The sequence below is a fragment of the Botryllus schlosseri genome, chromosome 15 (genome assembly GCF_051294905.1).
Source record: "Botryllus schlosseri isolate E-star chromosome 15, Bs_hap1, whole genome shotgun sequence".
Taxonomy (NCBI): domain Eukaryota; kingdom Metazoa; phylum Chordata; class Ascidiacea; order Stolidobranchia; family Styelidae; genus Botryllus; species Botryllus schlosseri.
The window spans coordinates 4,534,635-4,561,465 of record NC_137250.1 but is presented as its reverse complement, the minus strand read 5'-3'; the positions used below and the strand labels follow the sequence as shown (position 1 = coordinate 4,561,465).

The 26,831-nt window shown below is 40.8% G+C and overlaps 1 protein-coding gene and 1 long non-coding RNA gene across 2 annotated transcripts in view; one reads left to right on the top strand and one right to left on the bottom strand.

Moving 5' to 3' along the window:
* LOC145457955 (uncharacterized) overlaps window positions 1–26,831 on the top strand; it is a 186,368-nt gene that overhangs the window by 13,102 nt on the left and 146,435 nt on the right. The gene's annotated exons all lie outside the window — the stretch shown is intronic.
* On the bottom strand, window positions 1,143–25,783 carry LOC145457962 (N-fatty-acyl-amino acid synthase/hydrolase PM20D1-like). The gene is made up of 10 exons (XM_080336250.1): window positions 25,418–25,783; window positions 25,127–25,365; window positions 21,218–21,304; window positions 16,687–16,823; window positions 13,906–14,025; window positions 13,702–13,822; window positions 11,609–11,773; window positions 7,867–8,038; window positions 6,009–6,108; window positions 1,143–1,442 (listed from the first exon to the last, which is right to left on the bottom strand). Exons 1-10 carry the CDS (start codon window positions 25,695–25,697, stop codon window positions 1,313–1,315), a joined length of 1,551 nt encoding a protein of 516 aa, XP_080192376.1. The 5' UTR covers window positions 25,698–25,783; the 3' UTR covers window positions 1,143–1,312.

Here is a 26,831-nt window from a genome sequence, read left to right as displayed (position 1 = left end):
CTGGCCGAAGCAAACTTCTTTGCGATGTTGGAATCGGGGAATATTGCTTTGAACAATTGCGATGTGCAATCGTTGGTGAGGAATGATTGCTGGTGTTTGACAGTATGGAATGCCCAGATACCTTCAGCAGCTGGTGACTTGCAGTCTGTGTTCGTTGGTGCTGATCGACTTGTGATAACATTATTCATCGACTGGCTCGAATTAATCATTATGACACACTTCTTGTGTTTTGGGCTATCAATGTGAGTTGAAATAGTGGTCTTTCCTGTGGCCTCCGGGTTAATGTCAGAATTACAGATATTGCTATGCGCCCGTTTTCACTATGCAATAAATGCAGCCTTTCCCACAGTCTATTCTGCTGTAGACTATACAGCAGAAACCTGGTACTGCTGTTTACTGCTAAAATAACGTCTGCTGCGATAGCTTGGTACCACCCGCCATGCCCTAGTTATCTCACCACTAGACGCCACGGGAGTTCCTTTCATTTATGTCATGAAATCTCGACGAAAAAGCATAATTTTATAATATTATGCAACACAGATACCAGAGGAAATCGATTGAAGTTCTGTATAGTTGCTGAAAATAAGGCAAAGTAAGGACACAAGTCTAAAATAAGGACATTTCTTAGAAATAAGGACAGTCGAGTTTTCTAAGACCTGGCCCTTCAAAATAAGGACAAATCTTAGAAATAAGGACGGTATGGCAACCCTGATTATAAGTGTGATTTACTGAGTAGGTTTACTTGAATGTTGAAGTCGGACTCCTCTGAAGAGAATGTGTCGAAAATTCATTCATGGACAGCCTTGAGAATTCGTTTTCCAAGACCGGCCAATGAGGTTCCAAGATTACTCTACGCTACCCCAAATTTTCGGTAAGCCATAAAAACAAAACTCTGCCTCTAATACATTACCGTAGATGAGTTGTACATCATGGTGGATAGTGGTGACCTGCGACGCTTGATGTAAGATAGTCGAGCTATGTATCGCATAGTACCGAGTCTATCATGGAAACAGATCTGCCTTTTAAACGAATTTCGCATAGATGGACGATAGCTACGATTTCTCAAATTACAAATAACTATTTATGACTGATATGACAGCTATAGTTGTCACTCAGACTTACTAACTCTGTCCCGACAATGCTTGGGGTCGGTTGCGTCTTCAACATCACAACCAGCTTGATATATTTATTATATATTTATGTTTCAAATATTAACAGATTAATTCATGAACTAACAGCTCTTCTCCAAACGACTATACGTCGAATCAGTAGGTCACGTCCATGCCAATAATCCTCTGTGCAATGTGCAATTCTACAATTCGTCGTTGGCAGTCTGTCGATTTTCAAGCTTCGTTCTATCCGCATTGATAAAAAGATGGTAATAGAAATTGATCATTCTCCGATAGTTTTCTCTGCTTATAAATTCATCCTCGGCATGTATTCTGAAAGAAAGCAAATCTTAGACGGCTATACGTGGGCCTACATGGTAAGTTGATATGTACCACAGGGTAAAGTAGATTAGTGGCTGATACGAACATACGATGATGAGCCGTCAACTTCGAAAGAAACTGACATGACCTAATTATATACTTTGCGTAATTAGACGAGCGTATCCCGCTTTTAGCATCCTCCATTATGATCCAAAAAAATAATATGGGTGTTGGCCCGCGGTGGTGACCTTGTTCAACTGTATTGCCTTAAAATACGGGTCGGAATGTGACGAAACCATGCGATACTAAAGAATCAACGAGCATACAATTGATGAAATAGTAATAATATGAAACGTTGTTTACCGGACGTGAACTGCAGACAAGTAAAATGTGATGACGGCACTGAGCTATATGAACATATACGCTAGACCAGGGGTGGGCAAACTACGGCCCGCGGGCCGCATGCGGCCCTCTACACCGTTCTGTGCGGCCCGCGAGAGTCTGAAGAAATTTATTAAAAAATATTGATAAAATGCGTACTAAAAATCGAATTAATGTAGGGACTTTATTAAACTTTTGCTTAGTATATTTCACCACGATAATCCTAAGGCAGTGGTTCTCAAAACTGGGGGCTCACCCACCTTGGGGGCGTCAAAGCATCCGAAGGGGGGCGCGAAGCTGAGCTCAACTGAAAAAATTTTCACGCTCCGCGCGATGTACATGGCGTTCATAATTTTTGCTCTCTATTTAGTCTGAATTTCATATTGAAAAATCTCTCATCCACAGTCGTAACCAATGTTCCCTCTAATTTTTCAAGAGTCTGCGCAAACACGCCAACTCACTGCGCAGGCCCTCGGACAGCAGTGCGCAACCACCCTCCAATAAGGTTATAAAACTAACTACTGGGGGGCTTTGCCCCCCAGACCCCCCTACGGCTCTAGGCTTCTTCCGGTACTTATCATGTACTTTGGGTGCCCATTTAGTAGTAGCGCCCCAAAACGCGCGAAGCGCGAAAAATTTTCTATAATTCATGATTGCATCGGCCAATATGATCGGGAATTGCATATATATTGCTATCAATTTTTATCCTCTCCCTGCTCACATAATCAGATTTCCTGGTAGAGCTGATCCAGTGAGGTGTGTTGGAATAGATAGGCCCTCTAAATAATAATAAAACATCTTCGGGCGTACCCGTTGATATAATGACTTCGTTACATAAAAGACGTACACGATTTCAAATTGGTATTTCTTAACTGGAAAATAATGTTCTCTCGATATGGCATTTGTTTTGTTGTGGGACTCGGATCGCCAAGACAGGAACATTCGGCGCCAGCCATTTAGGCGCCCATGGACATGGACAATTACACATATATTTGTATATATCGAAGTTTTCGGTCAGCACCGGGGCAGTCTGTTTCGCCCAAGGTATCTCGCTGCTGATCGTTTTGGCGCACTTCTTGGATTCGCATGTTACATAGCCTTTAACTACATATGTCTTGGCGCGCCATGGTGGGGTAATGGCCGACGCCCAACTGCCCATTTCTAGAAATCATGCCTAATTTTTGTTGGGTAAGGGTACCCAATAATCAGATATCTTACAATAAGAAAACGCGCGTAGCGCGCAAAAAATTCCTGAAAATTTCAAAAATACACCATGATTTATGTTAATTCTCGAAATAATTTTGGACCCCCTTCGAGCTCGGCCCCTCCAATTGGGGGGGGGGGGGGGGGTGCGAAAGTTACGGTCCTGAGTAAATCTCACGCAATGTTCATGCCACGCGATGAAGACTATCATTCGTTAGTTTCTCGCAGATTAACTTCGAACTAGCCCATTGTTATTTATAACTTTGTTAAACCAGGTTATTTCGCCATTCCCAGAAAATAATGCGCTATTGAAATGATATCAGTATCACTCACGTGCATGTACGAGGCCATACTAAAAAATATCTTCCGTGAGGCGTAGGTCATTGTGAGCTCTAATTTCCTCACGGAGCGCAATAGTTACCTTAGCGGGGCGCACTTGTACCTCGGTTTCAGACTTCAGTGATAACACTATTTGGCCCTGGCAATGTTCCATCTTAATTTTCACGAATCTGCGCGCCTGCGTGATCCATTGGACAACAGTGCGCAACAACTATAAAAAAAAACATCATTTCTGATTTTTTGTGCGCAACGTAGATTTTCTGTGCGCAGAGACCGTTTCAGCACTGCGCATTTGCGCACGTGCGCAGCTTAGAGGGAACATTGGTCGTAACCTTCAATGCCATCAAACTATCCGTTAGGTTTGCTAGCATCCTGGTTGAGTTTTGTGACATGACGATAAGGAGAACGCGAAAGCTTTTACCATCATAAAGGGGGGGGGGGGGCGTATCTTAAAAAGTTTGAGAACCACTGTTCTAATGTAAATATACTTCCTATATTATTTTTTATGTTTAATTTCTGTCGCGATAGCCCGATATCAAGGCCCAAGCTGTTTGTAAGATTTCAACTGCTAAAAATCACAGAAATCTAAACGAGATTGACAATTCGGATCACGAGTATGATTTCAGATTGGCCACCCCGGTTTTAATTATTTCAGTGATGTGCTTATAAAAAACGATTCCCGCGTGTCTGAGGTAGATTCGCTCTCTGTATCCGTAGAATTGGGGTATTTATATTTTATCTACACATAGTAGAAGTGTGTTTGAAGCTAACATGGTTATGATGCTGTCAGCATTGTGCGTCCTGGAACTGAACCAAAAGTGGAATTAGTAAATCTATGAACAGATCGATGCTTACTGATTTAAATTTCAATCCTGTTCCAAGAATCGAGACAACCGACTTTCATCTCTATAGTTTTGACAAATTGGTTATTGAGGTCGACCGGTCTATGAAATCTCGCCACTGTTTCTGACGCGTGTACGTTGTACGATATCATCAAAGCAATGTCTGGATTGGCATATATATTATCTCCATGTCCTCACCATATAATTAAATACCAATATTGCGTTTTGGTTTAGAATCCCAATTTTATATAGTGCGGCCCGCGAATGGATTCAGATGTTGAATGCGGCCCGCGAGCTCAAAAGTTTGCCCACCCCTGCGCTAGACTCTTATGAGCTTGAAATGGCGGGAAACAATAGGCATATATACTCTTCGAAAGGTTGTGGAGACACATATAGTCAATCTATTAATTCTCAGTCAAATGCGAGAAAATATAGATAATACGTATCCGGTCGTTCACTATGCAACACAACGCTCTATATTGATAAACACCATTGAACCCGCAAACTAGTTAATTCCTGTGAACCATGCCCATATGTGTTACAAAATTTATTCTTTTTACCTAGACAAATAATAATGTCATATTGTTAGTTTTACATGCGCAGCGTATGTAGTAACTTACGATACACGACGTCGCATTTCGTTGTGATGTTAGAAAAGGAATAATGTAACGCTGGCAAAGTCCCGTATAGCGGGGCAGGAGTACCTTTCATTCCTTCCTACTATACCAAACTACGCGTATATAGATGTATAGCGCCCGCTGCAAGTTGAGCGTATTACGCACAGTATAGTAATAGTTTTTAGTTATTTCTGGTCGTGCTAGTGGATTAAACGTATCCCAGATGTATACAGACTTGTAGAAACTACCAAACTTCGGCGTTGACGGTCAACTAGCTAGTGGTTTATCGAGTAGTTCTAGTTCCAACCATAGTTCTAGTTGCCTATTTTGGTAAGTGAGTATATAGCCTATAGTTCCAATTTAGTTGCGAAACAACTCTAAGACAAATGCCGTTGTTTGGCGTGAAAGGTGATACCGGTGTGCTGTTATGGCATTCTATTACAGCCATTGGTAGCCCACACTCATCATTACCAATAGAGGCGTAGTCAGGGGGCGAGTTTTCGGCCACTGACCCCTCACATTTTAAAATTGTACTGATGTTCATCGAAAAGCCACTCTGATTCCGTAGAATAAAAAATAGCTGCGGATTTTCAAGGGTCGTTAATTCAAATTCTAGTTCTTGTTGCGAGTTTTGAAAAGTGAGTAGTTTTAGTTCTAATTCTAGCTGCGCATCTTGAAAATCCAGCTAGTTTGTACAAATCTGATGACGTATATGATCGAAACAAGATTCCTTTTGTGAACACGAAGAATCAGCTTATGAATGTTCTGAACATCCCTATTGTAGGCTTACCATATTTCGGGATTTGGAAATGAGGACACGTTTTAAAAATCACAAAAGTTCGATTAACGAACTAGAAAACTGCTGATTCTAAAACTTTTACGGGCAATCCTCTTATGTTGACTATAAAAATCATTTTCCAGTCCCACTCCCGAAAGACCCGCTCGTACTTTCACATGGCAGATTTCGCGCCATTCATGGTGTTTTGTAGTTGTGCCTGTCCAGTGACCTGGTTTTCAACGCTATAAAGGAGGAAGACTTCTAAAAATGAGGACATATAGGCGACCTCGGAGGACATTTTCGATTTGCTGAAAAAGGAGGACAGGGCCCGCTGAAGAAGGTCATGGGGTAATCTTACCTAATGTGCTTCTTATTATGTTCCATATAAATTCAAACAATCACACGGAAAAATACTCACGTAGCGATCTCACGCTGTCCTGCTAATATCGGGTTGAAGCGATATATATTTTCACTTAGATGTAAGTAATGTTTCGTATCAGTAGCGGCAACCATAATACCTGTGGAATTATAAGATTGTGTATATAGTAAAGGTAGACGAATACAGACATAACTAGTTTTACATTTATATCGCGGCATAAGTCTGAGGTAGGTTTTCGTTTCGTGGGTCCATGGTTATGGGTTGGGTACAATGTTCCCTCTAATTTTTCATGAGTCTGCGCAAACACGTCAACTCACTGCGCAGGCCCTTGGACAGCAGTGCGCAACCAGCCCCTCTCCAGAGGATGATAAAACTGACTTCTGAGGGGCTTTGCCCCCAGACCCCGCTTGGCATCTAGGCTTTTGACCGGTCATTATCATCTCTATTGGCTCCCGTTTAGTGGTTGGGGCGCCTAAACGCGCGAGGCGTGAAAATTTTATATAATTCATGATTGCATCGGCCAATATCATCGGGAATTGCATCTATATTGCTATCAATTTTTATGCTCTCCATGCTCACATAATCAGATTTATCAGTTGAGCTGATCGAGTGAGGTGTGTTGGAAATAGATTGGCCCTCTAAATAATAATGACTTATTCGGGCCTACCCGTTGGTATAATGACTTCGTCACATCATGATGCTATTTCGGGACCTCCCATCTGCTGTGTCAAAAGATATTGAAATCACCCAAACGTACTAAACTAAAATACGTAGGCCTACACGATTTCAAATTGGCATTTCTTTACCGGAAAATAATGTTCCCTCGATTTGGCATTTGTCTTGCTGTGGGACACGGATCGTCAGAACAGGAACATTCGGCGCCATCTATTTAGGCGCCTATGGACATGTTAAACATATATGTATATTGTATATATATAGAAGTTTTCGGTCAGCACAAGGGCAGTCTTTTTCGACCAAGTTTTTCTCGTGGCTGATCGTTCTGGAGCACTTTTCAGAGTCCCATGTTACATAGCCTGTAACTTCATATGTCATGGCACGTCATGGTGCGGTAATGGCCGACGCCCAAGTGACCATTTCTATAAAGCATGCGCATTTTTTGTTGGGAAAGGGTATAACCAATAATAAATATATCTGACAGTATTAAATCGCGCGTAGCGCGAATAAAATTCTTGAATTATTTCAAAAAATACACTATGATTTATATTAATTCACGAAGTAATTTTGGGCTCCCTTCGATCTCGGCCCCTCCAAATGGGGGTTTGGGGGTGCGGCAGTTACGGTCCTGAGTAAATCTTATGCAATGTTCATGGCACGCGGAAAAGACTATTCGTTAGTTTCTCGCAGATTACCTTCGAGCTAGCCATTGTTATTTATAACTTTGGTAAACCATGTTATTTCGCCATTCCCAGAAGATACTGCGCTATTGAAATGATATCAGTATCGCTCACGCGTACGAGACCATACTAAAAAAATCTCTTCCGCGAGGCGCACGTGATTGAAAATTCTCATTTCTTCACGGAGCGTAATATTTACATTTGTGGGCCGCACTTGAACCTCGGTTTCAGACTTCAGTGATAACACTATTTGCCCGTGACAATGCTCCATCTAATTTGTCACGAGTCTGCGCGCCAGCGTGGTCCAATGGACAACCGTGTGCAAGGACTAAAAAAAAACATCACTTCGAATTTTTTGTGCGCAGCTTAGATTTTCTGTGCGCAGAGACCGTTTCAGCACTGCGCATTTGCGCACGTGCGCAGCTTAGAGGGAACATTGGCTGGGTATATATTCACATCTTATATCACGGGTGGAAATACACACTATTTTTACTAATAGTGACAGAACCACGGGAAGTAAATTAATAAGTATATATTGTTACCTGGAATGGAAATTGTGTTTTCGAACAACTGCTCGGCAGTATCCGCTACAACTTGATAAGGTAATGAGGTACTTCGGTCAAATGGCGATACTGGATGTGGTTTATAGTATTCACCAGCCGCAACAATCTTCACGCGTTCATCATTTATCGTCCATCGGAGATGTTCGAGGACCTACGGAATGGAATACGTAACGGTCCCACATCTCTTTAAATGAAACGGTCATCAGGAATGCAAGTTTCTATTGAAAAGATTTAGCTTGGCTCTCGATTGACAACCAATACATTCAAGTATTGTGACCTAATACGCAATTAAATCGGGCCCAAACCCTATCTATATCAAGGGTGGACAGACATGTTTCATGAGCGAGCCGCATATCAAAATCTTAGAGATGGTGGTGGCGAGATAGTGTAGTAGTTAAGGTTGCAGCTGCAACACCAATGGGTTGTGGGTTCTAGTATCATGTCATATTTCTAATCACAACCCTACATTTCAGTGAAGTGATAGCCCAGCGACGACTCGGGCCACATAATACCACAATTCTGAAATACATATTGACGTTTTAAACGTCGCCAAATGTATCAACTGGGGCAATCAAATGATATATTGATCCCATAAAATCAATATCTTCCGTCAATTTGCCAACAATTTCGATGATGACATGCAAAGGAATATAAGTCTACGCTTTATCGGTCTAGGCCAGACCGGATAATGTATTCGGCCTCCAAGTATTGCTATACGCTGATATTGAGCACAGTGTAAAACTGGTTTGTATACTATCTACCAATATTACCCCGTTAATTAGTTATACAGCTGTAACAAACACCCGGATCGCACGGATTGGGTTTTTACTATATAATAAATAAACATGCGAAATTAGGATGGACCCCATACGCAAGATAGATTTTTTACATCAGACAGCGATATCAAATTCATTGATTGATTGAATAAGCATCATTCGCTGACTACCTGCATGCAGTGTATTTCGCTCTTGATGTTGTGTGATTGCGGGTCAAGCTCACAGCAGAGAGTCACTAAATATTCACAAACGGAAAGCTGAATATTTCGAGCAAACTTTTGTGCCAAAGCAAGTATAAATTTTGAAATTGCCAAGGTGAATGCCCGTTTGGTATTGATTATTTTATGCTGCCAGCACCATGCATAGAGAGTGCAAAGTTAAAATCCAAAGAATTTCAACCAAAGACGTTATAATGACGTTAAAAATCGTAATTTACGAAGAAGGTTCACAGTGCAGAACCTACCAAGGTTCGTTTGTGAACATGAACCTCTAAATTTCTGAGGTTCACACACAGAACGCGAACGTGAACCTCACGTTCATACCATCTCTAGTATCAAAGAAACATTCTTCATTTGCTTGCTGTAGTTTAGATTATAGCACACAACAAAACAAAATGAAAAATTGGAGTTTTTGAGCGTATGTGTCTCAAGTCCCATAATTGTGCGCTCCTCTGGGACGGTTATATAGCGCACTGCATGGTTGGGGAAGCGAGTGGCGCAGTTGGTTAAACACTGCAGTCACGACATCGATGATGGTTCGAGCCTCGGCTCTGCCATGTTTCTAGGTGTCGGAGGTTTATCTGGGCTCCTCATCATCGTCGATCCCGCTGTAAATACAGCGCCTTGAAAAGGTCAGAAGAAGAGAGAGCCGAACACTGGAAAGATGGCAGCTAAAAGATCAGAAAAACGAAGAAAGAACGCAAAAGACCTTGTGTTAATGCAATTAATGTGCTGGGCGCAAATAACCATATAGGCGATAATCGCCAATGTTGTGAATAAAAACAAATAAAACAAACAGTGCATGGTTCCGACCCTTGTTCGACTCATCGCTCGCTTATTACGCTTAACACAAATTTTTGCCCCTCATATTTACGGATCCGCAAAATAATATATATAAACAGGACATGTATTGACCTAACTCTGATCGCCGGAGAAATGATTTCACATCATATGCAGAATAAGCTGCCTCAGCTCTTCACATGCGGGTGTGATCAGACTATAGCTCACCGCAAGGGCATATTGATCGTCCCTACCTGATGGCGAATACAACGTATGCATTTCTACCATGTTTACCATCTTTACCAGTCTGTTTGTCATGTATTTTGATTGCATGAAAATAAAGACTATCTCTCTCTTTCTCTCTTCCACTATATGAGTAACTAATTTATTGTCCCCAATGTTCACCTGATATGTCCATAGCAATACAAATCAATTCTGGATTCAATTTTATAGACCGCAGCCCAAAAATAGTCTTCCGTTAATGTTCTTAATTTTCAATATTGTTATCAGCACGGTAACTACACGAGTGTGTAATATTTCATACTTCAGAAATTCACAGTATCCTTGCTTCATAGATTTTTGAACTGGAATGATATAAAATCTTATTTGTATTTTTCTATTTCAGGGTCTCGGTGACCTGTGACGCGACACACTAGATCTCCGGCCCAACAAATGGTCACGATAAAGCAGGGTCTTCAGGATCGAATTCCTTTTCAGACGATCGCAAAAAAATACCGCGGACAATGCTTAAATGAACCTAAGCGTTAGTATTTAATGAGCTTTGACAGTAGCAAGATAAAATTAGAGAGTTTTGAAAAGTTTATCTATAGTTACATAAGCTTTTTGCTTTCTTGCAGTCTTACGGCGGAAAATATTTTTTACCAGCAATCGTAACATGTCGTACAAAGCAACGGTTGTCAGTAAATTCGGCCCTCGGTCAGGTAAATTCGGGCTTCGAGAATCATGTATTAAAATGTATTACCAACCATTAATATGAATTAATTACATAATCTTATTATCAAGTGATTTGGAGGTCAGGGTATGCGTAGGTCGCGTAATCGCGGGAGATAACGCGGATATCTACAGCGCCAAATTTACCGACGTAAATTCGTCCCTTGGAGAATTTTGTATTAAGGTGTATTACCAACCATTAATATGAATTAACTACATGATTATATTATTATCAAGTGATATAGAGGTTACGGTATGCATAGGTCGCGTAATCGCGAGAGATAATGCGGTTATGTACGGCGCCGAATTTACCGAGGGCGGAATTTACTCGGTAAATTTGGTCATCGGAGAATTTTGTATTAAAATGTGTTACCAACGATTAATATGAATTTATTACATAATTAAATTATTATCAAGTGATCTGGAGGTCAGGGCTTGCGTAGATCTCACAGTCACGGCGTGATTAGATCACGTGACGCGACGCTCACATATCGACCACGCGTGGTCTGCTCGTTGTTGTAACTGTAGGTTGGGGGAGGGTATTGGGGTTCGGAAGGGGAAATATTAGGGTTGGGGGAGGGGGGACCTCAACCCAAACCTTAACCCTAACCCTAATCCCCAACCGCAATATCTCCCCAACCCCAATATCCCCCCACCCAACCCTAATATCATCCCCCAACCCTAATCTTGGGATACCTTAACCCTAACCCTAATCCCCAACCCAAATATCTCCCCTCCACCAACCCTGATATCCCGCCTCCAAACCCTAATACCCATCACCCCCAACCCTAACCCTAACTAACCCTAATACCCTATCCCGTCCCAACCTTAATATCCATCAATCCCAACCCTAAGTCCCTAATCTTGGGATACGTTAACCCCACCGTGGACTCTAACGCACCTCCAACGGGTCAAGCGAAACGCGGGGAAAATTATAAATAAACAAGGTGATTAAGACACAGAATACAACATACTCGAGAAGAAAGATATACGCACTGTTTCCTTTGAATCCCTTGGATGAATGCGGTGGTTTACTATCGCCCAGGCTGACGACGGGATTACGTTTGATTTCGCCCCAGCTTGAAAAATTGTGGGCGCTCTTGTCGTGCGAACTATTCCTTGTAAAGTCTTGTCTTTGGAGGCGACGTATCCTATGATCGGCTGAAACATACCGGCAGTAAGCGTCAATAAAATCCAGAGCGTTCGTTCCCACGTTTTTCAGAAAGCCGTGTACTGTAAACCACGGTAAGAGAATATTTCAATGACTCACATTCTATGATAAAGTCGAAGCAAATTCACAGCAAAATGCTGAATGAGCATGGTGAATTGCGTAAAACTGTTGTGAATACACACGACTCACATTCGACAGAATTTTATACAGTTGTCCCTCGATTTTTCGAAAAATAATTCTCATCATTGCGATATCACAACGATTACGATGTTCACTTGTTGATTGCACAACGGCCGAAACATGAAAGAAAGGGTAAAAGACTAATTATACAGAGACATAGGCGTTATATTATGTTCGCGTCCCCATACGTCCTCTTTTACGAGGATTTGTCATCTTTCTTGACTTTTTGAAAGTGTCCTCGGAGAGCGCCGAAATGTTCTCTTTTTCGAGAAATTGGCCTCTTATTTGAAAATGTTGGTTGAATGTATGTGGAAATTGGACGGAGATATAGGACATCAGCACTCAAGTAACGGTCCCGGGGGTCTTTCCGGAGATGAACCCGAAAGACGACCCTCATTTAGTCATTACCACAAAATTCGTGTAAATTTGGTGTCGAATGAAAGTGATGACCCATTTTTTGAAGTCAACCAACTACAAACTCGGAATAAATTTACCAATTTTTCAGGGTTTTACTCCGGTATTGAAAGTCTGAATATTTTGAAAAAATATCCCCTTTTCATATTCCCAAAATATGGTAACGAGGTAACCCTATATGTAGGTCTGGCCTAGTAGTTGCATTCAGAATCCATTCTCAACTGGTGTTCCATGAAAAGATAGGGGTTCCCAGTCTCATGGCTTCACTGGATGTCAAGACACTCAACAAACCAGGGATACGTTTTATAGATGCTACTCTTGTCTTAGCCATCATTGGTTGCAGGTGATTAGGCCCGATCAGCAGTCTAACTGTGATTGTTGAGGTGGCACTTTGTATGTAGTGGCGTACGCGGGGGAGGTTTGAGTTGAAAATCGAATTCCTTCTGAAATACCAATCCTATACCCCCACTGCTTACAAAATTATTTATAAGGTGGAGCCACGTTATTTATGACCTGGTACCTCTGAAAGCGAAAGCAGAAGTCACTAGGATGCGCGATAAATATTCATTATAATGTTCTCGATCTTTCATCACTCTGTTGATGCGCAGTTGCTTTGTGCTCCAGTAATCTATGATAATAATGTATTGGATGTTTAGATATGTATTGTAATAGAATCATAGTGTCCTATGTGGTGTCGACACAAGCAAATCTAGCGGCTCAGTGAAATTGGTTCACGTCACAATTTCCATTTGGCTACAGGCAATTTGGTACAACGGATAGCAATCGAAAGCTGACTCTGCACTGATTACCAAAATATAAATTATATTCCGCTCGCGGCCCTGGAACCCCCACAATCAGCCTCGAATTTTTCATTGTTATGGAGATTGGCATTGGGACGCAACAATGCTGTCCGGCGAAACGAGAGCTCTCGCTACGGGAGAAGAAAGTTTCTATTTTTTATGTAAAAATAAATAATAAAAAATTTGAAAATTTTCTGTTCACCCCATGAAAGTGTTAGGCTGTCTATAGAAATGATCCTCACCAAATTTGGTTCAAATCCAACCGGTAGAAGCGGAGTTATTGCCGTCGAAAAATTTTGATTCGAATAAAATAGTATTTACGGTGAGCACAACTATAATAAATAAGCTAAGATAATATATAAACTAATTTAGCCCATGTTTTGAATTGACATTATCCATCAACGTTGATTGAATCACCGGAAAACCATGAAACTCAGCAGGAGCACGTCTCCTTCTTTTCCATTTACTTTCATCGTGAGGTTTTACTAGGTTTTTCAATATACTGGTAATGTGGCCTACCTTACCCGGAATAACCACAAGTTACTGAACACGAAGTTCATCGGAAATCCTGCGATGGGAGCTAAAAGCTTGAACGGCTCATCAGCGAGTTCGTCCATTTCTGCTGGCATTTGGGTTACATGCAACCTTCCAAAACAGATCAAACCAATTCCATATCACCGCCGTTTAAATTGTATCAGACTCATAAAGATGAAGGAAATATCACTTACTTCTCCACAGCCTTCGCAAGAATACTAACGGCTGATTCTTTATTTGGCATTGAAGAATGACCACCCGTGTATACGACGCTGATGTTGACATCCATGAACCCTTTCTCCGTCACACCTATACTGAAATGTAATGCGGTGAGATGGTCGCTCACAACTAGGGCTGGGAATGGATGGATGGAACTCTGGAGTTGAATTGGTCGAAGGGTGGTATGTTTTCGTAGTAAATCGTAGGTGGATACTTTCGAAATTGTAATACTATCTTCTTGACTTAACGCTAAACGACTAATGATACTAGAAATAGGTGCAATCCGACAGATTATATTCAGTTACCGTGATACCGGGCTATTTTGAAGACACATTTTTTAAAAAGTAAGCAGTGTTGCCTAAAAAACTGTTCAAGTGCAAAGTATTTTGAAAAAAGTAGAAGTAGGCCTATGCATAGTTTCTGAAGACCTCAGATCGCGAAGTCGTATTGATCGATAGACTACAAGTATTTCGAGAACACCTATAGATTGCCGGTCGATTCAACTGAGACTACGAGCGGAAAAGTGACCTCGAAAACCTGGGATGTAGCAGGGTAGGGATAGAATGTCCATTTTTAGTCAACGGACTACAAATGTTATGTATATATGACTAGCAGGTCGCGAGGTGGTGACTCTTTTCTAGTCACGCCAGCGCCCCTAAATTAGGAAGTGAAGGAAGAGAGGTAAGATTACATGATATGGGAATCTTTGTAAAGTAGATCGCAAGATGCAAAAGTGTGAGTGTTTGAGTGCGGGATGTAGTCGCGCAATCAAGATCAGATTACGATTAGAAGTTATTTAGCAAAACTTCATTGCCCAATGAAAACATACGAAATAGGCTACTTGCAATGTAATAATTCCCCTTGATTAATCTAGAACAGTGGTTCTTAACCTTGCCTCCAGCGCCTCCCAAGGGGCGCTGGCGAATTTGAAGGGGGCGGAGACGTTCAGGAGGCGATATGGGGGCAATATAGGGGGCGCTGATGAAAAATGGCTTCGCAGTAGATGATGTAGTAGTAGGACATATCCCTGATGAGTATTCAGAGCAAATTAACATTCCACAAAACATGTTAAATCTCGAAATTTTTGGTCGCGCTACGCGTCGATGTTTGCTACATATGTGTTCGTAAATATAGTGGGTTAATATAATTCATGTAAAATGAATCACGAGTACTTTTAGATCGCCAATTTCACGTTAAAACACCAACCTAACGCTTGCTAGGGTTATTTTCAACAAAATGTTTCGAACTAGGAATTATATCCTGCAGCGCGCAGCGTATGGGAATCGAAGAAAAAGGGACTGTATATTACTTCTGAGAGTGAGAGCCCCTTGTACATAAACATGTTTTGAAGTTTTGTGCTCGAAATGAATATCTTACTATACTTGTATTTGAGAGCTACAAAATTATACCGTCAGAATATTTTTTCATCGCATCATAAAAAATGATACTATCCACTGTTATGGTCATCAACTTTACATGAATGTTATATAATATGAGTTTCTTTGTTTGGAATACCTTCATGCTAAACTTATTAACTGGGTACAGTACTAAATTCAATGTGAGCAGATATATGAATCCCATTCTTAGTTGGACTTGCTTAGTCACAGAAAGCACTAAAACAAAATCCAATACTATTAATTTCCCCGTGTTGCCAATCGCAGATCTGAATTCGGGATGGTTCGAACCACAGGTTATGAGATGAGACCGTTTCCGATTGTTGTTATAACAACCTTGACTTGACCCTGAATATACCACATGCAATTATTATATGGTTTATTATAGACGAGTGGTCCTCGAGCGCGCTTAATGCGCGAAATATTTTCGATACTTAAGTCCCGATCGTGTGTGTATAACTGTATATATTGCGAGTAGGTGTATATGCCGCAAAAACATAAAGGACAAAAATGAACTATGTCCTTTCTATTTCGAAAAGACCGAATGGACTTTGACATCTTACCAAAACCGAAACTGCAGCAACCCAAACCCATGTTGTCATAATCTGCACCCCACAGGACAAATAACATCCATCAGAGAAAAATTATTTGCCGGTGAAGAAATATCAATTTTGAATCGTGTGCTTACTTAACTTTAATACTTTTATGCGTTTCAATATCTTTTGACTGTATAGAGGACAAGAGGTAACAAAATAACAACATGTAACGAAGTAATTCTACCAACGGGCACGCCCGAATATGTTTAATTATTTATTACGTGGCCCTCATTTTCCAAGACAACAGCTCACTTAGCGCTACTGATAAATCTGATTACGTGGGCTGAGAGGATAAAAAGTTTATAACGACATATATATGCAATTACCACCCACTCATTCGTGCATTATAGAAAATTTTGGCGTCTAGGTCGACCATGTCGCCCAAACTTTGCTGACCATCGAAATCACGCGACGGGGTTAAGCCCCAAAAGTTTAGTTTATCACGCTATGAGTGGCAAGATGATCGCTTTATAGCGGGGCTGACGAAGTTCTGTTACGCCCCCTCTTACCCATTGTCTTTATTACAGTCCTTACAATATGGGGTGGGGGGCGCTAGAGCACGATAATTTTTGAAAGGGGGCGCTGGAGGAAAAGAGGTTAAGAACCACTGGTCAAGAAATATCGGATAAGGCCTCGAATCAGCTTGAGTCACCAACTCATTCTGACAGTGCTGACATGGACCTGTGATTCAGATTGCCCACTCCTTTAACAGCTCACAACTCACAAAGGCAGAATCATCGCGCGATTGCTGAAGTGTGATACTCACGATGCCAAGTTATAGTCGATCCCCGGCATCATGCCTTTCAGAACTAGTAATCCTTCATCAAGAACAAAGTGCAAACGATCTACACCTTGTTGAGATAAGGTACGCGCTATGGACGCGGCTCCGTCCATACCCATGATCTGTCAATATTACTTGAATTGATTATTTCGTACATGATGATTGTTCTCATCTACAATCTCGAGATAGAGTGTGTTCACGCGACCAGATTAAGATCGGAGTAGCAATGTAGATGTAGCAACTACATCTCGAAATGCCTTGTATTCTCCTGCTTTTCTCGCAGTCATTTGGTTGTCAAGTGCTTTACAAAAGATTGCCAACATCCACTTACAAGCAAAGAGAACCTGCCACAGAAAAATACAGTGAAAATCGTCCACGCCCTTTTCTCGATGAAGGACATCGTTCCCTAGTTTTAACCTTGGAGTCAGAATTTCCGCATTTGATTTAGGGAGTCCCAACTAAATCATCAAGTTCGTGTTGATTTGGAATGTGTGGTTCTGGATTTATCTCTATATGGGAGATGTTGAAGTCGTCATCGGAGTCATTTTCTGTATCTTTAAGCCCTCTCGAGTCTTCTTGGAGCTTTTTTGCCTGGTAGTATTGGCAGTGAAAACTTACTGCAATATGGAACAGGTTCTTAAGATGAGGTGGCATAGAAGGATATGCAGTGTCAAAGTCATTTTTTAGTTAATCTGAACCTTGGAAAGTCACCCATACAGAAATTACAGGCATCTATAAGGTTTCGAATTTCCCTTCAGATTCTTTAATAGCAAATGACATTGAATTCCGAATTCCCCTTAGCCATCCATCCATATTTCATCGGCATGTTTTGAAGATTACATGAAATGCTCAGTTTTTATCTTTGTCTCCAATCTTCATGTCAAAGTAAAGTTCGTAAGTATAAAACACCTTACTTCTATCTATAATTTGTAAGTTGTTTCAAACTGATATACAGACCACAGATATATCAAACAACAGCCAGCAGGCCGATTACATCTGTGATGTTGATAATAATGACGAGATTATACTAGACTAGACCCACAATCAGTACATTAACAGAACAAAACGATAAGGAATTTGAGATTGCTTTCTGTAGCCAATGCTGACTAACTGAGACTGAGAAGATGATCGTTACTAACAGCCGACTATTATGAATTGAATGATGAATCAAAGTGACGTCATATTTAATAGGAAATTCAACAAACGAGCTTGAAAAACATGGTGCGGGAAGTTTAAAAAGCTTAAAATGACATTTTTAAACGACACTTGGAGCCAATAAATGCCAGAAACATGTTTTATCAAGGAATATGGTATAGGAAATACCAAAAAATCAGCTTAATTAAATTTTTATTACATGGTGTTAAAAAGCAATGCAACCTAACACGTATCAACAATATGCGCATTTTATTCTTACTATTATAGTTACATCACCCTTTACTTGACAATTTCAAAATTTATGGTAGTGAGGTTAGAATTGGTCCATTGAGTTCGCACACACGTTCCATACGCATAAATCGTGCATAAAGTATACATGATCTATAATAATTGTTAACACGATCTTTATTGTAGGCTAATACTAATAAATAACTGCAGGGTTTATCCAACAACACGTCGCTGAGAAACAACTGTAATAAAAGCTGTGAACCGGAGGTTATAACATGCATGTCTTATATGTCAGGCTTCGCTGAATAATTACAAGCCAAGTTATCTGGAACTCTAATATGAATCTAAACCCGATAACACATTACTATATAAACCTGAATTACGGAGGAATGTGGTTAATGAGCGAAAGTTCGAGGACTAACTATTGACAACTTTCAGCAAGAAAGCGCACACAGTTGGATCATATAATATGGCAGGGTACGGGACCCATATTCAGATGGTCAATTCGATAGTAAGAAGAATATATGTGGGATGATGCTAAAACAACGCATAACTTCGTAAACTCCAGTTTCTATACACGCTCACTATTTAGTAACTGGCACTTCATTGCGAGTGACTAAATTCGTATTTTAATATATTTTTTGTTGTGAGGCTTTAAAAACTAGGTTTCGTGGCATGTGGTTCGAGTGTGAACCAGATCTGGTCAGTGACCATTCGTCACGCACGTTTTAAAATGATAGTTGGCGCTGGTCACAATTGTGACTTACGCACACAATGATAGTGATTTTAGAATTGTGAATAGGTACAGTATGTCTCCAGACATAACACTGAACATCATGTGATTTCGACTGAACCTGAGACCGACTGTATGTATACAAATACAACCTATACGATCTAGGCCTTATAACCAAAGGCGATACTTTATTGAAGCGCAATGGACGGCTATTTAAAGTTAGCATAGCCTACCTCGTTCTACATGTATTTAGCGATTAGTATTAAGCTAATTAGTAACTAATACCTATAATTCGATTGGGCAATCAAATGTCTGATTGACTGTGGTCAACAACTTTATGAGTTGGGTTGCAGTTCACACAAAACGTCTGTTGAGCACACACCCGTTCCATTTACAATGCCTCGAATAAAAGTTTCAAAGCCGGTACAATTATGTCCAAATTGTCGAAATCTTTTCGGAAGACTAGCATGCATCGTGAACGTGTGGTTGACTTACATTGAAAATAACCGGCAATTTATATTGATTCGTCGATGTCTATATTTGGTATAGGTATAGCTGCATCACGCAGTCTACGCAGCGATTATATATAGGGCCCCTTCGCTATCTTGATATGGATAAGTATTTGGCGGTTGCGTCATTTTGGCGAAGTTTCTAAAGAATGAAGCAACATCATTGATTAGGAACCAAAACAAGGGGTTTCGGCGTGGTGTAAATAACCATAATCACAGTAGTCGACACACCATGAATACCGCAACAACAAAAACATCATACATTTAGATGTACAGTGAGAAAAGAATCGCTCATATTGATCGACTAATACCTGCTCTGTATTATAAAATAGAATGCGGACGAAGTGGACTCAGTTTGCAGAATATAGGCAATAACCAACAAACTGCGGTTTTCGATGGAATTATTTTCATCTGCTGATGATCATGCCTAGAAAAACTTGAAAAACAATAAAAAAGTAAGTATTATTGAACAACATTTATTAAAATTGTGTTTTAAATTGATTTTCATTTCAAACCCAACCGACGTTTTGAGACTAAAATCCACATGCAACATAGTAACGAATAGGCTTTAGGTTTCGTAGGTTTGCTGGAACAATGGTGGACATATATTTAAGGCGTTCACCTGTTCAGACATCACTTGTTGTCACAATTCATCTAATAAATGGGTTGGGCATGGATAGTTTATCGGGGAGATAGCGTACGCATGGATGCAAGTCCCGATCTCGGATATTAACCAGGGCTTGTCTAACCCCATATCACTGTTCTCGGCGACAAAAAATAGCTGAAAAAGACCAACGAAGAACGAAAAAAGAAGAGAGAAAAGATAGAGTATAAAAATATCGGTCGAATATCGGATGCCATAATAAGAGACCTCATCTGCTGGTCATTTCGGCATCCTCCTATCATTAAATGTTCATTACGTTGCATTGTGTCTTGTGTATCGCATTGTACATTGTGTCTGTCTTCATCGGATCAAAATGATAATATGACGATTATTTATAGATAGTAGGATACTACACCACTATCTTTTAACCATTTTTATGACGATGCTAACTTGAATGCGTAAATCCATTACGAGTATTGGCGATTGACAGTAAAGCCGAATTCAACACTGACGACATTTTATCGACTACTTAATCAGAAGAGTCCAGTGACGATATAGAGTTACTTTTTCAGGGGGACATAATTTCAAACTATTTCCACTTCTATTTGCTTTTGAGAGCAAACTACCTACTTTCTTCAGCTTTGGATATGTAAAGTACATAGGTTTGCATCACTTGTACGGGTAATATTGTCTTGACAATTGAGCGAAATATCCCTTGTATCACGGATTGTATCAGGATTTTGTGTTGCACGGGAAGAGGATTCCTTCAATTCCGAAACCAGACCCGTACCGCTGAATGACTGCGAAAAGCATGCGAGGCTACGACTTAACCGACTATTTAGATCTAGGCTACTTTTTTGTCCCTTAGGTAATTTTCACATATCTTGTGAATCGATAGTTCTAATTAAAATTGAGCAGAAAGTACGGAGTATTTCTATTTCGACTTTATTAGCAATCCTGACCACTCTATCTACCCCTGGTTATAAACCACGACCTGCCATATTACTAAATGCGGTGTATTCAATAGTCAGAATCTGAGTTTATTGATCGTTGTCTCCTGCAGATTTTCGTTTGCTGGTAATCCGATAGTAAAAATGAAGTACATATAAATTTAACTGGCTGGGGTCGATAAAGGCTAATTTCATCCCCCAGTAAACTCATTCATATGTATTTATTGTGAGCATACGACATTGTGGAGTAGGACGTATTCATGACATCACATCCATTCACACAAGCACACAAAACGAAAAAGGGACTCTCTCCACTATAATATAGCAACTCGTTTACCTCTTCATCATGCCCGTAAGCCAGGAAAAAACTTCGATCAGGAACTCTACCCCGCGCCAGAAAAAATTCCAGAGCTGATAATTGAGCCTGTGGAAATAAGCGCATGGATTATGCAAGAGGTAGAATGTCGATTTAAGACGATAACATTTTGGGTAAACTCTTCAATATCGGCATCTCCTGCGCGTTGTAGGCCTACTAAACACTGTAAGCGAACATCGTGTATTTCCGCCATAGCTTTAGGGTGCGATGCGGGTAAAGGACAATGGTGGTACGTTTTGATTTCGCTTCATTCTAAAACTGAAAACGAGGGCAATACGTCACTGATTATAAATATGTGTTTCAAGGGGCTAGATGTGTTATGGTGTCGCGTATCACTTCAAGAATGCCTAACGGAACCCACTTAACTACAGGGATATCTATCAATAAGGATTCATGTATTTCACTCACCCTCCTCATGATACTGGAATGGGCGTGGAAGCTATATCTGGTGACAGACAGTGCCGACGCCCTGGTTTGCACCCGATACTCTATAGTAAAATCCGCGTAATTCGCCTATTATACACCAGTGTTTTACTGTGAGTCGCTTGACTCGATTCTATGGATGATGTCTGTTGTTGGTAAATTCCTATCAACAGTAGGTTCTTATTGTTTCTTTAAATGATAAATTCCATAACAGGGATGAGGCGAGCCTATGAAATATAGTAATAAAGTGCGTACACACTTAGCGAAAAAAGTGTATAGGCATATCCATAGGCGACGACTTTTATTGTTGAATGGGGTGGCGGCAGGCGCGTAGCCGGGGGTGTCAAAACCCCTCCTTTTGAAACGCAAAACCCCGTCCTTTTGCAATGACCATTCTGATGCTAATATTCAGTTGCAATTCAACTAGTATTATCAGTGTTACGCGCGGCCGTGACTAAATAGCGATATTAGTCTGTGCGCGCACAACACGACGCGATCTTCCGCTGAGATGATTGCATTGATTGCCGAGCGCTCGGCATTGAGTAGCTCGCATTGCGACAATTGGTTGTTGGTGAAAACATCGATTTTGACTGCTTTGCTGCATTTCCCGATTTACGTTCGCAAAGCATAATTGGATTAATATTATGGCCACTGGAATAAATTCCAACTACAAGGCACACAAATAATACACTGTTCATCTTTGCGCTCCGAGAATATTTATTACAAAAATGCTTCACAAAATATTTTAAACGCGGCTTGCGGCCCTAATCGATGCAAATAATGCACTTTAATTTGTAGAAGGTGAACGTATATTTTGTTGTGAAATCGCGATAGGAGATGGCGTTTCTCAGAGCGCGCGATGAAATCTACGTTTCCAACGATGACGTCGAATTTGTACATCTAATAAGGATCGTGAGTTTGCTGAAATCAGCATCGGTACGCTGTGCGAAATGCATAGTAGTGATCAATCGGCCGACAAGGTTGATAACGAAATTGCAGACATGCCGCAAACCCACAATAATTAGAATTACAGGGTGCGCTAGTCATACCTAAATACCCAGATTCGCCAATGGCAACGAGCACTATTGGTTTAGACGCGAGTAGAAGTTTTAATCAAAAAGATACATAAGCATAAAAAGTATTACACTAAGAGATTGTTACTGTTTGGCGAAAGTGTTTCTGCGGACGGTAGCAGGCCTGCATGCGGATGCGCTAAATCAAACTACCGACGATAGTGCAAGTGCACATGAGATAGCCATCACACATTTCGCATACAAATGATTTTCGCCAATTTGCAGTACGCAGCATCGATAATACGAATTAGTGAATTATCATTTCAAAAGGACGGGATTTCTAGTTATAAATGAGAAACTCCCTGGCTACGCACCTTTCGTTTTAATACCGACAACTAGGGCTGGGCACAATGATTTGAGTACTCGAATCTGAATCGAGTATTAATTTCAATGATTCGAGTCGAGTAATAAAGGGCGATTTTTCGAGTACTGAAATTATACGCTCCTCACAACTGAAAGCTAGTTTACTAACGAGAAGTATATAGTTTGGATAATATTTTCCACTAAGGAATCCTTGAAACCATGATTGGCCGTGTCGCAGCATACAAGACATAGTACAAAGCTACGAACGTTACTGGAAGTAACACATTTCCCAAGTCATGATCATCCCTCAACACTGTCAAGACTCAAGAAGTTCAATGAAATCGGTATGGTCGAAAAAATACCAAAGTGACGGATGTTACGGATAACAGGCATTGTGTTCTTTGTGGTGCCGTAAAAGGTACACATTTGAACTTTGACATAGTTGTGTGTTGTGATGTCATAATGAGTGATACTCGAATACCCGACTCGACTCGAAGAGTAAACCGTGATTCAGAATCGAATCACTCAGGTACTCGATTTTGTCCAGCCCTACCGACAACACGCTGGTTAATATCAGCCCGGGGCCTACGGCCGTCGTAGGCCCCGATCAGCCAGTCGAATTTGATCGTATAAATGGTGCACTTTTAATTATCCACGTGTTATTGCAGCAAGAGCAATATGGGCGCAAGCCGTGTCCTTATTAATAGAAATGCGCATCCCAAAGTTTTGAAATTCCATCCTGGATATGGTTGCGCTCGATAGAGTCCGTCCAGCAGTGAAGTTTATTGGAACATAGAAGGTTCCTGTTCAAACTAATCAAATAAATTCAGAATTTGCGCCACCGAGAATCTTGTGTTGCATCAATATCTAACAACGTCATTAAGCGCTGTGCATTGCACAATGCGCAGTATTAATAACAAATAAAAAACTGACAAGTGACACCGAGGGAATACGGGTGTATAATCAGTAATTCCTCAACTTGCGTACAGCACAATGTGATTCCGAGTCGACATCGCGACAATTCTTTGCTCATTATACCGTTTGAGCTGGATTGTTGCATTTCCCGATAAAAGTTCGCAAAGCCTTGTTAGAGTAATGAATATGCGCACTTTGCGCAGGAATGACTTTCAACTCGCAGGCACACACAAACACACTGTCCTATTTCGCGCTACAAGTCTCCAATTAAAGAGACCATCTCGGAACTAACTCAAGAATTAGTTTGCAAACGAATATGGGTGCAAATACAATTTAATTAGGAGAAGGATAACATGAATTCGCTCGTCTGGTTGGGAGAGAAGCTGGTTTTCTCAGCGCAAGCGTGTCGAAATCCTCGTCGTAAACGAGGTTGCTTCGATTGTCTGATTACTAATCATGGATTGCAATTTATTGGGGCGTTTTAAGCACTAGTTCGTCTAGCACTAGCTGAGTATTCAATTATTCGCGCGTATCGATTAATGGCAAATATAGTTGGCATTTACGCGCCATCACGGACTCGCTAATTGGCAGCGCTGATGACTTGAAATCTCAGACGGCGGGAGGTTATTCTCATTGTATGGAGTGACGGTCACCCCATAAATGTAAAATAAAAGTGCAATATTTAGCCTACAAAGGCGTTATCAGCAGTTAATTCTATAAGCTATTGGTGATGATAACAGGCGATTGTAAATTGAATATTTTCAATTTTCGTTTGCACCAAGTGCTTGCGTGATGGAGAGGCGAGGAAACTGCAAGGCTATCTACTCTGCACCATCATGGTCTGCACCAGCATGGTATTAATGCAAGCAGTCTACAAATCTAGCTGCTAAGTACATAGTGCAAACGAGGAATATCCACTCGAGTAGTCAACACCGAATTTCGATCCAATTAGATGTGAGAAAATAACCGCTGTGGCCGGCCATGAGAAAACGGTTTTTCGTGACCGTCAATGAGATATCTGTGGCCGGCCACAGAAAAATCTCTGGTCAGTAAGTGGCCATACGGAAAATTGAGACCCCTACTAGTTAAACAAGCGACAGTTCATCACGGAATAGGTCAAATTCACTTTCAAGTATAGTACTAAAGTATTGCTTACCATAAGGCCTCCTTTATCATCCAGAGTTCCTCTTCCATAAACCAGAGTCCCTTCTTCATCTTCTATACCACTAAAAGGGTTGACCGACCATTGATTTTCTACGACCGGTACTACATCTAGATGTGCCGCAAGCATGTATGGCAACAGAGCCTTATCCTTGCCTTGCACACGAATCAGAAGGCTATAATTTGCCACAATTTCATACGTCACGAGTCGCGACTGGAATACAGTTGGGTGTCCTGCGGAATTCATGTATTCAGGCACTGGTTTGATAGCTTGTGCTATTCATACCTGCAATAATGTACTCTAGCAATCTCTTGAATTCCTCCGTCTCTACATCATTAGAGTCATCATAAGATATCGTTTTGAATGTCAAACTCTTTTTCATAGCCTCCCATCTTGCTTCGCTTAGTGCAATGTATTCGTCCCCTTCATGGACGTCGCAATGATTTAGCTTGCGAGTGTTGCTTAAGACCACTACTATTGTTCTCACTGTGCATATCAGTATTATTGCTACCGTAAACCCAGCAAATGTGCGAAATAACCGACGCGGCAAATGTGACAGGAACATGCTCTGATATCGATACCGCCTGTATTTACTGTAGCAGCACACCACTCGATCACCTGATAGGTATTTGCGCGTGACTTAGGGCCTACATCGTTTGCTCTTTGTTTGCCTCATGAGGGCAAATAATATTTGTTACCATGCGGTGATCCATCGATGGTAAAGAATTATCACGTAGCCCGTCGTAGCGTATTATCAGAGATCAGCATACCGTATTGCTCGTGATAACTTCTAATGCGCACTTCAACAACGTTGGCGTAAAATATGAAACGCCGCGACATTACTTGAAGCTATCCATCTCACAGAGTTAATTTGTCCTTCTGGTTTCCCTACATAGTTTAGAAACGTATAGTAGAAAAATACTCTTGCTTTGTCGGTTGAGCTATGATATCACATTGCAAATTTCTGCATCTTCATATAAATTCCTTGTCACATTGTATTCCTCGGCAAATCAGGGCTTCGCCATATCCTCGTTTACTACAATTAAAACTGTGACACAAGCTTCCTCTCTATTTAGAATCGCCAGTTGAAGGATATTGTGGACGATATTATGTCAATCCCTCCTTCTATATACCAGCCCAGTTAGATTTCTCCAATTTTGGATCCGAGTGGTTCGACATGAACAGAGTCTCGGATATGGTTACAAATTATTTATCCTGTGCACGTGTACAATATAATACAGTCACTACCAGCGAAAGTCTAGCATTTAGTTCACCGCAAATGTAGCTTCGTTGGTCTCCTGAGCTCGGTATTCCACTCATACAACACGTCTGGTCCTACTGCCGTTGGGATTGTTCTGTTGTTCTGCCTGACTTTTTCATGAACCAATGTCTTTAGTCTGTGTTCCGCGTGTATTGCCCTGAAACCGCGTTCCTACCACCGTTTTCTCGAAATGGATATATTAGATTTATCTGCATCCTAATCGACCTGAGTTCAGCCGAAAATATTCATGTTTATTTCAATTGTGTATTGAAGTTCTGTAATTACAAGAGTCTCATCAAATGGACGATTGATAATGTTTAGTAAATCAGCGATCGCCCTAATGGCGAAAGAAAATCCGCGACGCTTGCTTGCATAGTTTCACTGGATGATCATGGAAAATAGTATCGGAATTCATATTATAGCTCTTATGCCAGGGGT